Genomic DNA, 15294 nt, shown 5'->3' with positions numbered 1-15294 from the left:
GTCATACTGTATATCTGGCACCAAAATAAAAGGATGTTTCTTTTCAAACATGCTGATTTTTTTTTACTTTGCTGTGTTTTTTAGTGTATCGCCAAGGAGACATTGGTACCAGCTGGTATGCTGTCCTCTCTGGTTCACTGGATGTCAGAGTTTCAGAGACAGCATGTTATCAGGTACAACTGATTAAATTAATGGTAATTTGATGTGCTAATTTACTACATTTGGGCATACATCTGCATAATCTTCTAAAATTTACAATCTTTCTGTGAAGATGTGAATGATTTCGTCAGTTAAGGTACACTTGAAATTCATCACGCATGCAAAAGAATTTACATCCAACCTCCAGCTTGTTTGGAGTGTGGACTGTAAAGAGCATTTTGCTTATTGCATTACATTTGTAATTAGTTTTTAATACCGCAGCTTCGTGCCCCTCAGTCAGTTTGTCTGTGTGCTGATTGGAGTAATTTCTTTGCAGATTGAAGTGTGTCCTTCTATCTACCACAAGTGATTGCCCGTAGCCTTTGAAAGTGATCTGATCGGCGCTCCTCAAGTGCCTCACACAAAAGCCTTTTTTCCAGCAGAACAAAGACATTACTTTAGCATAGGATTACAGGTTTCTTTCTGGAGGAATGGTCCATGTGGAGCATCTATCTCTGTTTCTGTTACAGGATGCTGTTACTATATGCACGCTGGGCACCGGCACGGCATTTGGGGAGTCGATCCTGGATAACACCCCCCGGCACGCCACCATTGTCACACGGGAATTCAGTGAGCTGCTACGCATCGAGCAGAGGGAGTTCAGGTCTCTGTGGGAGGTGAGTACTTCTGTCTGCTCCATCTGTACTTGTATCATTCTACAGACATTTTGTGGCTACATGGCAGTTTGTGACACATCTCCGAGATTAACTCAAGGTAGGTGCTTTATCAAGAGATCTCAAGGATCATTTATTGTCATTCTGCAACACAGGGTTGCACAATGAAATGCAGTTGTAGCCTAGTCCATTTACACTACACAAGAAAAACATGACAAAGCAAAACAAAAACAGTAGTGCATTCCTGTATGGATTTTTTTGGCTGGACCGCAGAGGGCAAGCCCTACAAACGCAAAAGTCTGTCATAGAGTGACTGTTTGAAACGGTAAGCAGAAAACCAGGAACCAATCAGGTGCATTCCAAGATAGGGTACGTCACCGCTTGAACGGACAGTTGAGTGGAGTGGCGTGTCCTCTAGTGCAGGGGTTCTCAACCTTTTGTAACTCGAGGCCCACTTCCGATTGTTAAAAAATTTCCAAGGACCACCTTCCCCAAATAAATGACAAACTGGGCTATAAATATGTGTGATGCAACTGTCAGGTGTAATGACCCACATACATATTCAGCTTACCCTCACCCATCACTGCCTGCCATTATGAATCCAAACTATTCAGGGTCATATTTCCTCACCACACACTTTTACTGGTTTCAAAATTTGCTCGATTTTGTGTCCATGCAGCTGTGACATATATGTCTGTGAAGGGGAGACTCGTGGGTACCCATAGAACCCATTTTCATTCACATATCTTAAGGTCAGAGGTTAAGGGACCCCTTTGAAAATTGCCATGGCAGTTTTTCCATAGCGTATTTCTTTTTTTAATTTAGCGTAATTTTGGAGCGTCATTTAGCCTCCTTCCCGACAAGCTCGCATGACATGGTTGGTACCAATGGATTCATTAGGTTTTTCTAGTTTCATATAATGCCAATATTTTCACTCTAGCTTTAAAGTGAGCCGCTACAACCTCTGAAATACAGAATAGCGGTTAATCTAAGCATTTGGCAGCACCTTCCCGGCCCACTAGGTGGCTCTCTGAGGCCCACCAGTGGGTCCCGGCCCAGTGGTTGAGAATAGCTGCTCTAGTGTCCTTGCTGGACCTGGTGGACATGTACCGCTGGATTTAACATTATAGACATGACCACTGCTAGCAAAATATGTCCAAGCACTTCTTTGTCTTTTTCTTTAGTCTGACTTTGTGTCCTTTTAGTCATAGGACTAAAATTAGAGACCTTACAAAAAATATACACATTTTTTAAAACATAAATGACAAGGATGCATTTAACTACATTTTCTGGAATGAATCTAGCCCGGTCCCAGATCTTTGAATCTCTGCTGACTCCCCTTTTTTTCAATTCAAATAATGAGTTGAAAACAAAATTCAGCCCGATGATGAGGCTATAATGAAACAGGAATCCTATATGTAGAATCACCAATAATAACTAAATACTATTATTAAAAACTAAATAAATATGGCTATTTTTATGTACAGTGGAAACCTTGTAGTGTGAGCACATCTGTCGGGGTCAAATTGATCACTATAAGCGGATGATTATTATAACTGATTTCTTTATCTTTATTTGTAATGCAGATTACCATCTAAATTACATTTGTAAATTTATTAAATAAATATAAAGTAGTGAAACGGACAGCTTTGCTATTTACTGAATTTTATTGACTGTTTAAATACAGTAGCCTGCAGCTATTTCTTTTCAAATTACAGTACTATACAAATTATATTACTGTACTGTATGTAATTAATTAATTAATTATTATATAATACAGTACTGTATATGAAATATAACTTACTTAACTTAACTTAAATTATAATTATGCTATAGCCTAAAACAGTATTGTGCTGTTTACAAATACAGTCACATCAGTAGTGCAAATAGGCTAGTAAGCCACAGTTTGGCGGTAGTTTCAGTGTATTTCTAAATTTTGTATATGCTTGGAAATAAACTGTAGGCTATCAATGCTGAACTGGTAGCAGAGTTTGAAAACAAACATATTCATGAAATACATTGTAATGGGAAAAAAATAGAATTACTGTAGTTTTAAAATGTTTTTCTGTAAGTTGTCATGTATGAAAAGACCAAAAATGAACACTGTAAGCGGACTACTTGATTACTACAAGCATGTGTATAGGAATGATTCTGTCCCAAGATTCTTTATCTATATAAGGGGTCCATCACTGTACTTAAAGTAAAGAATGTGACTTTTTTCATTGTTAAAGTCATCGATTGCACACATAAAGTAGATACTTAACAGCTGAATGGGTCACTTAAAAGCAGCATGCATCTCTGTCCATTCATCCTTTAATTTCCTGACCACTAGATGGAAGCGCAGAGCTGCTTCTGCACTCAACACTAGTATAACACAGATCCACTATTCAGATAACATAACATGATACTATGGAAGTACATCTCGCTGTTTCAGGACAATCATGAAATTCAACATACTGTAAATATTTGTAAGAGTAGATTAATTGTGACAAGGGAAACAGTATTGTTTAAGGTTGGTCACTATGCACCAGTCATCCCTCCATCTCATGCATGTTAGTTGGTAGGTTTCATGCTGTGTAGAGGCCCCTCTCCTCTCTCAGCTCCCCCTCTGCAATGGGCTGGTTTACTGGGAGAGACAGCCCATTTCCTCTGGGACCGGAGGGCATAAGGGGCTGTTAGATTATGGGCTGTGTGTCTGTGTCAATGTACTGGCCAGCAGCAGTGAGTCCGGATACTTAACCCTGTCTGGATGTGCGCTGAGGATCACGTGCACGTACTACTAGGCTGCACATTTCACCTGTGCCCTGAGGCGACCTCTTCAGTAAGGTGTGTTTCAGATGAGATTTTATGGCTTCTATGTTTTCATTGTTGTATCTTGTCCTATTGGTTGTTTTGTGAATTAATGACATGACTGCGTTAAGATGTAGTTTGTGCACAGAATAGTTAGTTAACAGATATTATGGGACTGCTTTTCTTTGGAAAGTATCTGGCGGGGTTGCAGTGTTATTTCTATAATCAAGGTATGAAGAAGCAAATACTCTCTTCATATCACACATTTAAACAAGTGCAGCTGCAGTTTTGTTCATTGTATGTTGGTTTAACTCTCATATACCAACATATTTAACATACAAGGACTACCAACTGAATAAACTACTGTAAGAAACAACCATCATAGCAAAATATTATTAGAAGAAAACCAAAAATAAACAGATTATTATTATTATTTTAGGAAGGTTACACTTTATTGTGTAAAATAAAAATAGTGCACATGAGGAAATCTGTGTCTGCTGCATCTGTGTCTGTCTTCTTTTAAATGACTGACAGTCAGTATAGTGCCCCTACCCCATGGATGTATAATAAGACCTGGATACGGTGCCGCTGCTTAGCATTGCTTCCATTTTTTTGTCTAGTGGCCACTGGCAGCGAAAAATCCCCCTGCAACCCAAAAAGCAATAGACAATTAGTGTAAAAATGACATCTGTAAAACTGTTGACAGGACACCTTGAACTGCAAACAAGGTTGATTATGACTCTTTCTATTGTGAATTTTTGATCCATGGAGGTTTTATATTGTAAAACTTGAACATCTGACGTCATCACAATGTAAAGTCTATGGGGCAAGCGGGAACCCGTGGGCGGGGCCAGCGGGAGTAACGCTACTGTGCATACTCAGTGGACCGTATACCCCGAATACAAACCCGGAAGCTAGAAAACTTTTTTGGCATATGCGCCAGGCGAGCAATTCTCATTGGACTGAATAGGTGCCATCTTGGGGTTCAGTATCCAGTTCTTATTATACATCCATGCTCTACCCCCCTGATAGTGTGTGATACTTTAAATTGGGACCCATGCAAACATGAACTCAATAAATAGTTCCGTCTATTAAAACTGCATAGGCGGAATTGGGTGCTTTTGACTGGAACCCATTACATTGGTATTTTTAAAAAGCACTAATTAAAACAGAAAGAGGAAACAATGATATATGAAGTCATTAGAAACAAATTGATCGACAAAATCATGAATAGTTTCTGATATTAAACTGTTGGAGAATCATTTTTTTGACAGCGTTATAAGCACCCACTGTATCATGTTAAAGCTCCCCTCCACTCATAAAATGTGTTTTGATTATTGTTACTTCACTTGGATGTTTGACCTTCACTGTGCAGAAGTTTGACACTAAAAGACTGTTTTCACATTTATCTGTTGAGGAGGGAAACTTTCTCCGTGCTCAGCGTAAACCTGAGTTTTACACAACGTACACAAGTGCGATGTGTTAACTTGAAACCTCCAGTGCACACACATTGAGAATTGACTTTTCAGCAAAGTAGCAGACTTCATTTGTCCAGCAGTAAAACAATTTACAACAACAGTTTACATACTTATAGATTGTGGACTTTTCAACGAGGGAGGAGGAGTAGATGTAATTTGAAAATTTTTTAACAAGGTAAACACAACAGAAATCATTATTCCAAGCAGAGACTGAAAACGTGTGGATGTTTCCTTATGAAATGTTTGCATCAGTTTCGGTCCAGGTTCTCCAAATGAGATATTCTCTCTATTTGCCCTCAGTAATGTTGCATTTCGATGTACTTCGCCATGACAACCATTTACAACATCAGCATCAATACATGGATTTTCTGTTGGTAGATGTGCTGAGCTGGCTTTGTCTCGCAAGTCGGCCAAGCTGTGACTGAAGGGCTGTCGAGTTAACATTCACATTATCAGCTTGTTGACAGATAATCATTACTCTAGCTCCCAGTATTTTACAATTTGTTGTTCGAACAACAGTTTCACCAAATTATTCTGCCTGGCACCGGTGCTCATTTATTCCTCCCTGTATTGCCGCAGTGCAGAACAATTGCTTATGTAGTATCTTGTTACTGGTGGCATCAGACTTCAGACTTTATCTGCCAGTTCTGATGTGCTGTGGCGATAAACTGCCTCCAGCTTCCCTGGGTATCTTCCTGGCTGTTTGAATAAATGAAGTTCATCTACATCACACTGGCTTTATTAAAGCTGGAATACATTTTGTGGTGCATGAATAACCTTAAGCTGCATGAGATCAGTATTTTTATTGCTTGGGTGAACAGAGAAATGCTTCATTGATTGATGCCAGTTGATGTGGGGAGATAGCAAAGGAGTGATGTTAAAGGAAAGTTACCACCTACCCTGCTTCAAGCTGAGGACAAAGCCCTGAAACAAAGTTACACACCTCCTCCTCCTCCTCTTCCTCCTCCTCCCACACAGATCTGTCCTCCTGTGGCCGAGCACTCTTACAAAACTATGCCACAGTGAGCACAGAATTGCCCTAATGAACCAATAGATAATATTATTTATTCATGACTGTCCATGTCAATTATTCAGTGCATTTTTTTCTCCAGTTTTCCCTCTTTCTCCTGAAATCTGTAATTGGTCAGCAAATTTGAGGTCCAGAACAGGCTGATTGCTCGGCCCCCAGTAGTGCTGCTTGCAGCGTTATCGAGAACCGCGGAGAACTTGCTAACCACCAAGTGTGCAGTTGATTGAAGGAACGGTTCTCAAGATATAAGCGAAGGACAGTCATGCATGCATACATACATACAAACTTGTCTTGGTCACTCAGATTTCACATCTACACATGTCCACCAAATGTGGTCGAAGTTTGGAGCATTGTTTAGCCTCTTTCGCAACAAGCTAGTATGACATGGTTGGTACCAATGGATACCTTAGGTTTTTCTAGTTTCATATGATGCCAGTATCTTCAATCTAGCTTTATAACTGAGCCCGCTACAAGTTGTGTTAATGTGTTGAAGAAATTAGTGGCGTTAAAATGAATTTGCAGTAACACGTTATAATCGTGTTAACTTTGACAGCCCTAATCAATCAACAATGAATGTGACTTATATAGATACGTAGATTCGTCTCAAGCCACAAAATCCAGGGATAAAATAATTTTGTTTCTGAGACTTGCGGTTCAAAAGTTACAGGCCAAAACGTAGAGTTCATTGATATTGCGCCACCATCTGGCCAAATTGCCCCACATTCGACACTGCACTCCCTTGAGTACCCAGCAATACACCTGCTAAGTGTGAAGTAGATCGAAGGAACGGTTCTTGAGATATGCAAAGGACATACAGACATGCAGAGAGAGATTCTTTGCTTTATAGTTAGATGTATTTGTGTTTGTTTGAATGTTTCTTGCATGTGACTGTGGTGTATGACAAGTACACATGGCAAAGTCACTGCATGTATTAGTGTCTATTGGTACAACTCATGCATGCAACGTGAACATTTATTTTCTTATGCTGCTGACTGCTGGGAACGAGCGGCCGCGTGCTGTTTGTTTAACAGAGCAGACATGAGCCGAGCTCAGCACACACGGGCACGCTGACCAAAGCTTAGATGGCCTGATCATCAATTTGTTTTTCCCTTTGTTTCCTGCTTCCGATGGGCGCTGTGATTGAAACAACACCGCTGTGATTTTAGTTTAAAGGGTCATAAGACAGCTCTCGTACAGTCACGTCAGCCTGCATGTGGCCTGAACAGACCTGTTTTCATGATCTGAAAGCTCTGATATTTTGGATTAGATGTGACAAATTACAGTTTTATAAGCACTGCACATGCTTTGAGTAACATTATGTTATTTCAGTTGTATGTATTTTGCATGCATGTTTAAGCTCGAGGCAATATCTGTTGGGTGCTGAGCAGAGAGAGAGGGTGGGAGGGATTGGTGTGTCATCAGTCCATAGAAGAAGCCTGGTGGGCAGCCAGTGGAGAAGGCTGATGAACAGGAAGTGGCAGGGACGCAGCGTGCCCTCTGGTGTCTGAGGATTGGGTGGAGGGGGGTTGGAAAAAACGAGGCCACATGGATCCTCTGGTGGTTCGGCATCAAAGTAGTGTGCCACATGATCCAGGGCCAGAGTCCCTCCTAGTGCACAGCGGATATGTGCACGGAAAGGGCAGGAAGATTTTATCAAAACATTTCTGTTTTATTCTCTTATCTCTGCTCGCAGAGTCGTTACATCATCAGAAGCCCACAATCTGAACTCCAACCTGGTAAATAAAACATGCAAACTGCAGCCGGCCATGCAGATTTTTATTATCAGCTTAATTTTTGCATCTTAATTTAGTCCACAAAGTGATAAGTTTTGTTGTTTAACAGGATTTATGTAAGATTTTAGTGAGATTTAGCTGAAATTAGATCAATGAGATAGAAAGATAAGAGTTACAGCAAACTGTAAACTCACACCAACACATTTCTGTACAGAATAACGTGTCCAGTAGAAAGAACAATGCTCAGCTGGCACACAAACTAGATTTCTTTCAGCTTTAATGTTCCATATCATCGCCTTGTTTACGCGTTTGCACATGTGTCAAATGTTTTTGTCTTTTTGTTGATCTGTATCTTTAAGTTAAACCACAGCATGATGAGCTGACTAAACCGAATTCAAACAAAAAAAACAACAGTAAATCAATTTCAAATATCGAATCAAATTTGTTACTGGCATGGGGATTAAAGAAGGAAAATGGAAGATGTTCTCTCTCCAGTGCCTCAGTCCATCATACTGACGTTCAAAATACATTTTATAAAATTTCCCGGTCTTAAATTTGTGCCTGTTCAGTACAAACCTTTATTCCATCAAATTCAGGATGACCAATGTTACATCCAAAATAAGACATCATTTCGCATCACATGTTGTTTTACTGAGAGGTTAGCACCAGCTGAGCTGTTTTGGTTTGTTCCGTCAGTGACAAGGTGTGATTTGATGTGGTGATTCAGTGACACACATCTACACCTGCTCAGCCCCATCTCTGTTTGTTTGTTACATCCAAACCCTTCTATATCTCTTGACTCTAAATCAGTAAGATGGCAATTTACTCATAAGTCACTTTTTTGATGTTTTCACCTTTTCTTAATGTGATAAATGGAGATATACTGTAGATGTAGAAATAACAAAAGAGTTAAATAAAAGTGAACAAAAAATGGCATGTATAAGGTTATGTTTTTAACTTCCCCAATACTCTGTTAGGGGTCAAACATGTGGCATGAACACATATGGAAGAAAATGTACAAAACCCATGGGAATTTGCTAAATTTGGTCAAATTTACTCAATGAGCATTTTATGAGCCATCACTGACTATTTTCCAAAATTCACTATTGCAACCTGTTAAAAGCAGCAATTACTATATGAGCTGATGAAGCTGTTGTGTTTAAAAGAAAGGGTTAAATTACTTCACACTTATTAGGTATTCAACATTTCCACATGGACCTCGCATCAGGCATCAAATTGTCATTATGAAACAACATCTTTACACTAAAGCCACACGCTGCAACAGCAAATTAAAGATAAATGGAAATCTCAAACACCGGAGAAAATAACCACATCAATTATTAATTAAAGCATCCTGAAATGAGACAAATGATATATGTCAACATATATATAATTTATAAATATATACTATATACCAGTGATTCCCAAAGACTGGGTCTGAACCCACAGGGGGGTCGCAGGAGATTTTATTGGGGTCGCCAAATAAATTAGCAGATTTCCTTCCATGGTCTTTTATTCAACATTTATATCTGCAGTACAGCTTTGAGCCACATGAGGGAGTCTGAATGTTCGTATTGTTCTAATAATTGTAGCTTACTTATAACATTGAATCTAATATGAAAGGCTAGCGTACACTGGAGAGGTGCCAGTTTGCCTCTTGGGCACTGCCGAGGTGCTCTTGAGCAAGGTACCGACCCCTTAGAACTGCTACCCGGGCGTTGTATAGTAGGTGCCCCCTGCTCTTAATATAGGATGTGTTAAATGCAGTAGCTAAAGTTCACTGTGGGCTGTGCTATGGACAATGTGTGACAATAAAATTGGGTTTACATGACATTTATATGAGAGGAAATAACCTGTTAACTCCGCCTAAATGCATTTATTTGGTCTCACTTATAAACATACAATGTACGCTAGCCTTTCATAGTAGATTCAATGTTATAAGTAGGCTACAATTATCAGAACAATACGAACATTCAGGCTCCCTCATGTGGCCCAAATGTGTACTGCAGATATAAATGTTAAATAAAAGACTAGGGAAGAAATTCTGCAAATCTATTTGACGACCTTAATAAAATTTCCTACAACCCGCCTGTGGGTTCAGACCCAGTCTTTGGGAATCACTGGTATATAGTATATATTCATGAATTATATATATATGTTGACATATATTATTTGTCTCATTTTAAGGATGCATTAGTTAATAATTGATGTGGTTATTGTCTGAGGTGTTTGAGATTTCCCTTCAACTCTATAAAGTATTTGATGTGTATATGTTTTCAATAACAAATGCATAAAACAAAGTTGGGATTTATCAAACGTGTATCTCTTCGACATGACTGGTTTACCTATTCAAGATAATATAAGGTGATGTGGAAATGGCAGTAAAAATGGTCAAGACTGTTAATTTATGCACAAATTCGCTTTTCTCACAATTTATAAATTAGGCCTATTGAGATGTTTTTTTCATCGCAATGGTTTGTCATTTTTTTAAAAGTGGGTCCCCAGAAAAAAAAGTTTGGGAAACACTGCTATATACAGTATATATATTACTTTAAAACAAAATGTTGGGGAGGCAAACATAATACAAGCTCTTGATGGTGTGATTAACTTCTTGGGGAGTTCAATGCAGCCGTCTTGTGGATTTGATACGTAACAAGGTCAAAGATAAGACGCCATCTGGTCTGTGTCCTTGAGAGGAAGGAGCCCAGTGATAGGAACAGGATACTGGATGGTACTGTCTGGACATTTTAGAATTGGATTGGATGCACAAAGGAAAATTCACACGTTTAATTCAATTCTGCCAGTAGGAAAATGTCTCACTGAGTTGATGAAAGACATTTTTTCAATATTCCTTTTGATATTTCTGATTATTGGTCTTCACATCCTGCGAGACTTTGCTTTAACTCTTCCTTTGTGAAGCTGAAAATGAGCAACTACTCTGTATTATGTGTGAAGATTAGCTAAGCCTTGTGATAGATAGATAGAGAGAGAGAGAGAGAGAGAGAGAGAGAGAGAGAGACACACATACACACACACAGCATGCTCTCCTGTGTGCTCAGTGACTGGAGTTGAGTAATCACCTAGCAACTGCTGCTCAGAAGAAGTCAGCGGCTGACTGGCGTTCTGCTGGGCTGACACAGTCGGCTCTGCTCTGAGTGGCGTGCAGGCTGCGGTGACGGAGATGCTGGATCATGCTGGATCACGCTCAATGTGACTCTTAAAACTGGATTTACATACTTGGAGTGTTTGTTAACCCCTGGATTAAGAGGGTGTGGAGGATCTTCCAGTCATTAACAACAATAATAGGCTGCATGGGACGCTGGTAGCATCTTTAGGTAATCTTTGTCAAACTTTTCAACAATCTAATGCATTTGTTGCATGAGAAACTCTGTGTAATATATGAGGAAAGTGATGCTGGATAGAAATTTGTGCAGGATTTTTGCAGAACTATCTGGAAATTCTGAATTTGCAATTCAAAAGTCAAAAGTAAAATTCAGCATTTTCCTACTAAAAGTATGAAAATGTAGAATTTACATTCGAACTGTTTCTGTTTTGGGGGGTAAATCTAGCAGAGCAGAAGAGAAGTGAAACTCTTGGGAGGGGTTTTCCTCCCAATTGTTTCCCTCGAGTGGCCTGAAGTGTGCCTGTCGGAGTTGAGAATAATCAGTGCCTGCTTTGAGAACAGTTTGCACTTTGTAGGTTATGTAATCTGGGGTGAATTATTCAAAATACAGCGGTGCATTCATGCACATTGATGCTCACAATGCAATAATGTGTTCAAGCATGAAAGACAGAGGAGGAGCTTGAACTGCACTGAGATGACATGGTTAATATCTTCACTGATGATAAGATTAAACTTATCTGTGGACTCTTTAAAGCATAGCAACCACATGTATCATATAGAGATATGGACTCACTCCATGGCGACAATCTTTACACTGTTTTTATACACAAGTTGTGTAAGGGAAAAAATAAACAGTATTAGTAGAAGGTGGGGTTAAAGGATATGTAAGAGCTCTCATGCGCAAATGACTGTGAGATATCTGTATACGCTACATTTACCTGATTATAAGTCAAGTACATCAATTATTACTACTTCAAACAGTTTGAACATCCTATGTTTCAGAAAATATCACTTCCAGTTAGGGCTGTCAATCGATTAAAATATTTAACTGTGATTAATTGCATGATTGTCCACCGGTTAATCGTGATTAATCGCAAATGAATCTCACATTTCTTATCTGTTCAAAATGTACCTTAAAGGGAGATTTATCAAGTATTTAACTTACTTAAAGTACTTATCAACATGGGAGTGGGCAAATATGCTTGCTTTATGCAAATGTAAGTATACTGTATATATATTATTAGAAATCAATTAACAACACAAACAATGACAAACTATGTACAGAAACCCTCACAGGTACTGCATTTAGCACTTACATTTTTCTGTTTGAGTCATCGTTATTTAAAATGAGAAACCGCAATAAAAATCTGGATCTTTGATAAAAAAAGTTAAAGGTACAAGACAACCAAGACTCCAAAGTATCAAACATCCCGTCACAAAGCTTAAAATTATGGGCTAAAGTTAGAAATTAGATATTAGAACCATGTAAATACATTCAGCTTTTTAAGTTAATACACTTTTGGAATCTGGGTCAATTATGAATGAATTTAGCTCATTTTAACTACGGTGCAGTGACTTGTTACTGATTATAATTATTCTGAATTTGCCACAGCTCTGACTAACGTGTTTGGCTGGTCATGCTGTTGTTGGTGGGTACTGTATTTAGAGCCATTTGTCATACTCAAACTGAAGGATGGAAATGTGGTTTCTTAGAAATATATCTGAAATATTTATTACGGTTGGCCAGAATGTAACTACTGTCATGTCATTCAAGAAACCACTTTGCCTACATGCTGTGACTATATGTCCACACCATCGGGCAACTAAACCTCCGGGTCTGAGAAGTGAAGCCAATGCTGAAGTGCCTTAAACTTGCATTCTTTCCAGCAGGGGGCGACTCCTCTGGTTGCAAAAAGAAGTCTGATTGTATAGAAGTCTATGAGAAAATGCGCCTACTTCTCACTTGATTTATTACCTCAGTAAACATTGTAAACATGAGTTTATGGTCTCAATCGCTAGTTTCAAGTCTTCTTCAATACAGCATGATGTTCATTTAGTAAATTATGGTCCCATTTAGAGTCAAATAGACCATAAAGCAGGGTATGCTTTAGGGCGTGGCCACCTTGTGATTGACAGGTCGCTGCCACGGCGTTGTCCGGTCTGGGAGTTTGTGTTTTTGTCTTACAACTTTAACCCTTTCACAGTGTGTTTTCAGTTCATGAAAGTTAATTGTAACATTTTGGTCTCCCAGAAATGTCTTATTCAGCGTCGGTTGTACTTAGCTCCACCCTCTTTAGTCATTTTGGAAAAACAACAACATGGCGACGGCCAAAATGCCGAACTCGAGGCTTCAAAACGACAGTCCACAAACCAATGAGTGACGTCACGATAACTACGTCCACTTCTTATATACAGTCTATGGTCCACACTAGCCAGGTAACTTTTCAACAGCTGTTTACATGTGACAACAACATACATCCACACAAACATCCTCAGGTTGCTTTTGTAAAGACCTCCGTCCACAGTGAAACATCTGAACTTTAGAAAAATTATTAACCCTCTTCTTCTTAATCCTTTTATGGTTCGCAAACTACAAAACAGTGTTTCTGTTGACAGCCAAATAACCACAAGTGACATAAATTAGTTAGAAAAAGCTGAAATTGAATATGTTATAAACATGGAGATACATAACTCTGGTAAATGAAAAGGTTTGATTCTGTCATCTGTGGCATCACACTGAGGTCAAATACAGTTTCTTGTGTGTTGTTGTGCTGTAAATCCACTCTGAAAAATAAGTACATTTGTAATAGCTCCTAAAACATTAAGAGAGCTTGTGCACTTGCTAATGGTTGATCACATTCAACATAATTCTTTAGTTGTTGTTGTATCTTCGTTTCAAGATATTTTTTTTATGTACAAATATTCTTGCTTAACTCTCATAATCTTTGAGCTATGTGAGCTGCTAAAGATCTAAAAAGATTTCTTAGTTCTCCAACTTGGCAGAAACCTCTACTCCAAATGAGGAAAATATATGTTAATGATTCTGCTGTCTGTTCGTGATGAATTTTATGTCAGGTTGAAATTTGTCAAAAGGTTGGATTTAGACTCCGTCTTATTGTGGAAGTGTTGTGTTGTGGAGTAAATCCGCTTGAAGAAACAGATCACAATCTCCTTTAATGCAATGGAATCAGCTTATAGAAATAACACAATAATTCGTAAGAGGCTGACGCTATAAGCTGTCTGACTACACCATTGTGCTTGCTTCCTGGATGTCAGATCGTGAAGGATTATTTGACCCGGTCGAACACGCCTAAAGGTGTAACCGTGCTTCACACAGTGTGTGCGGTCAGAAACATTTGTACCGCTAATATAAAAAGGACGTTCTGTTCAGAGCTGTCTGAGAGTCCCAGTGGAGCTTGTTTGTGCCTTATGACTATTGACTGGCCATTTGTCAGTAAATGCTGATGTGTAGTTAACAACTTAGTGATTTTAAAAAGCATTTACAGGTCTGTCTTTCCTCTACTACTGGAGACGATAAAGACATCTCTGTTGGTATTATGGTTATAAAGTCAGAGACTACGGCATAAATCACAGCCAGAAGTGTTGTCATGAATATTTGAATTTGCGACACATTTAGTTCTTTATAAAGCAAAGCTTATAAATCTTTAAGTTGGGCCTTTTATGTATTTATTATAACATTTTGTCACAATTCTAGTATATCTGCAATTTAAAATCTCTCTACTTGAAGTGTGAAATGATTTAATGCTTTAATAATCTTCCAGGATTAAACTGATTCATTTAAAGCAGGGGTGCCTAAACTTTTTCCCTTGGGGGGCCAAAACAGAAAGTTAATGATGGGCCACGGGACAAAAGCAAATCCCAAGTTCACATTGAAGTTCCTTTTGTCCGTGTAGCAATGTCTCTGCCTCTCCATTTTTCCCCGACCTCACTCACGCCAAACTTGCGCAAAGAACATACTTAAAGAGAATATATTATAATTTTGTATTCATATTTATTTATTTATTTTTCGTTACAAACATCTGGCGGGCCAAATCAAATCTTATTGCAGGCCGATTTTGGCCCGCAGGGCCCACTTTGGGCAGTCCTGATATAAAGGAATAGTTAGACATTTTGGGGAAAAAAACGCTTTCTTGTCAAGTGTTAGATGAAAAGGTCGATACCACTCAATTATCTCTATATGAAGGTACAGCCAGCAGCCGGTTAACTTAGCGTAGTTTAAAGACTGGAAACAGTTAGCCTGGCTCTGTCCAAATGTATGTATTGAACGAGATTTAAAGTTTCAATTATTTAGCTTATTAGCTTAGCT

At 38.8% G+C, this 15294-nt stretch overlaps 1 protein-coding gene across 1 annotated transcript in view; it reads left to right on the top strand.

Moving 5' to 3' along the window:
* The window catches only part of rapgef4a (Rap guanine nucleotide exchange factor 4a), a 45215-nt gene that overhangs the window by 4356 nt on the left and 25565 nt on the right, over positions 1-15294 (top strand). Inside the window, exons 3-4 of the mRNA XM_074659310.1 lie at positions 85-173; positions 669-815. Of these exons, the coding sequence (XP_074515411.1) occupies positions 85-173; positions 669-815 (236 nt within the window). The remainder of the gene's footprint in view (positions 1-84; positions 174-668; positions 816-15294) is intronic.

This window comes from Sebastes fasciatus, chromosome 14 (genome assembly GCF_043250625.1).
Source record: "Sebastes fasciatus isolate fSebFas1 chromosome 14, fSebFas1.pri, whole genome shotgun sequence".
Lineage (NCBI taxonomy): Eukaryota > Metazoa > Chordata > Actinopteri > Perciformes > Sebastidae > Sebastes > Sebastes fasciatus.
The sequence above is the reverse complement of the archived record's forward strand: the minus strand, read 5'-3'. Positions and strand labels throughout refer to the sequence as shown.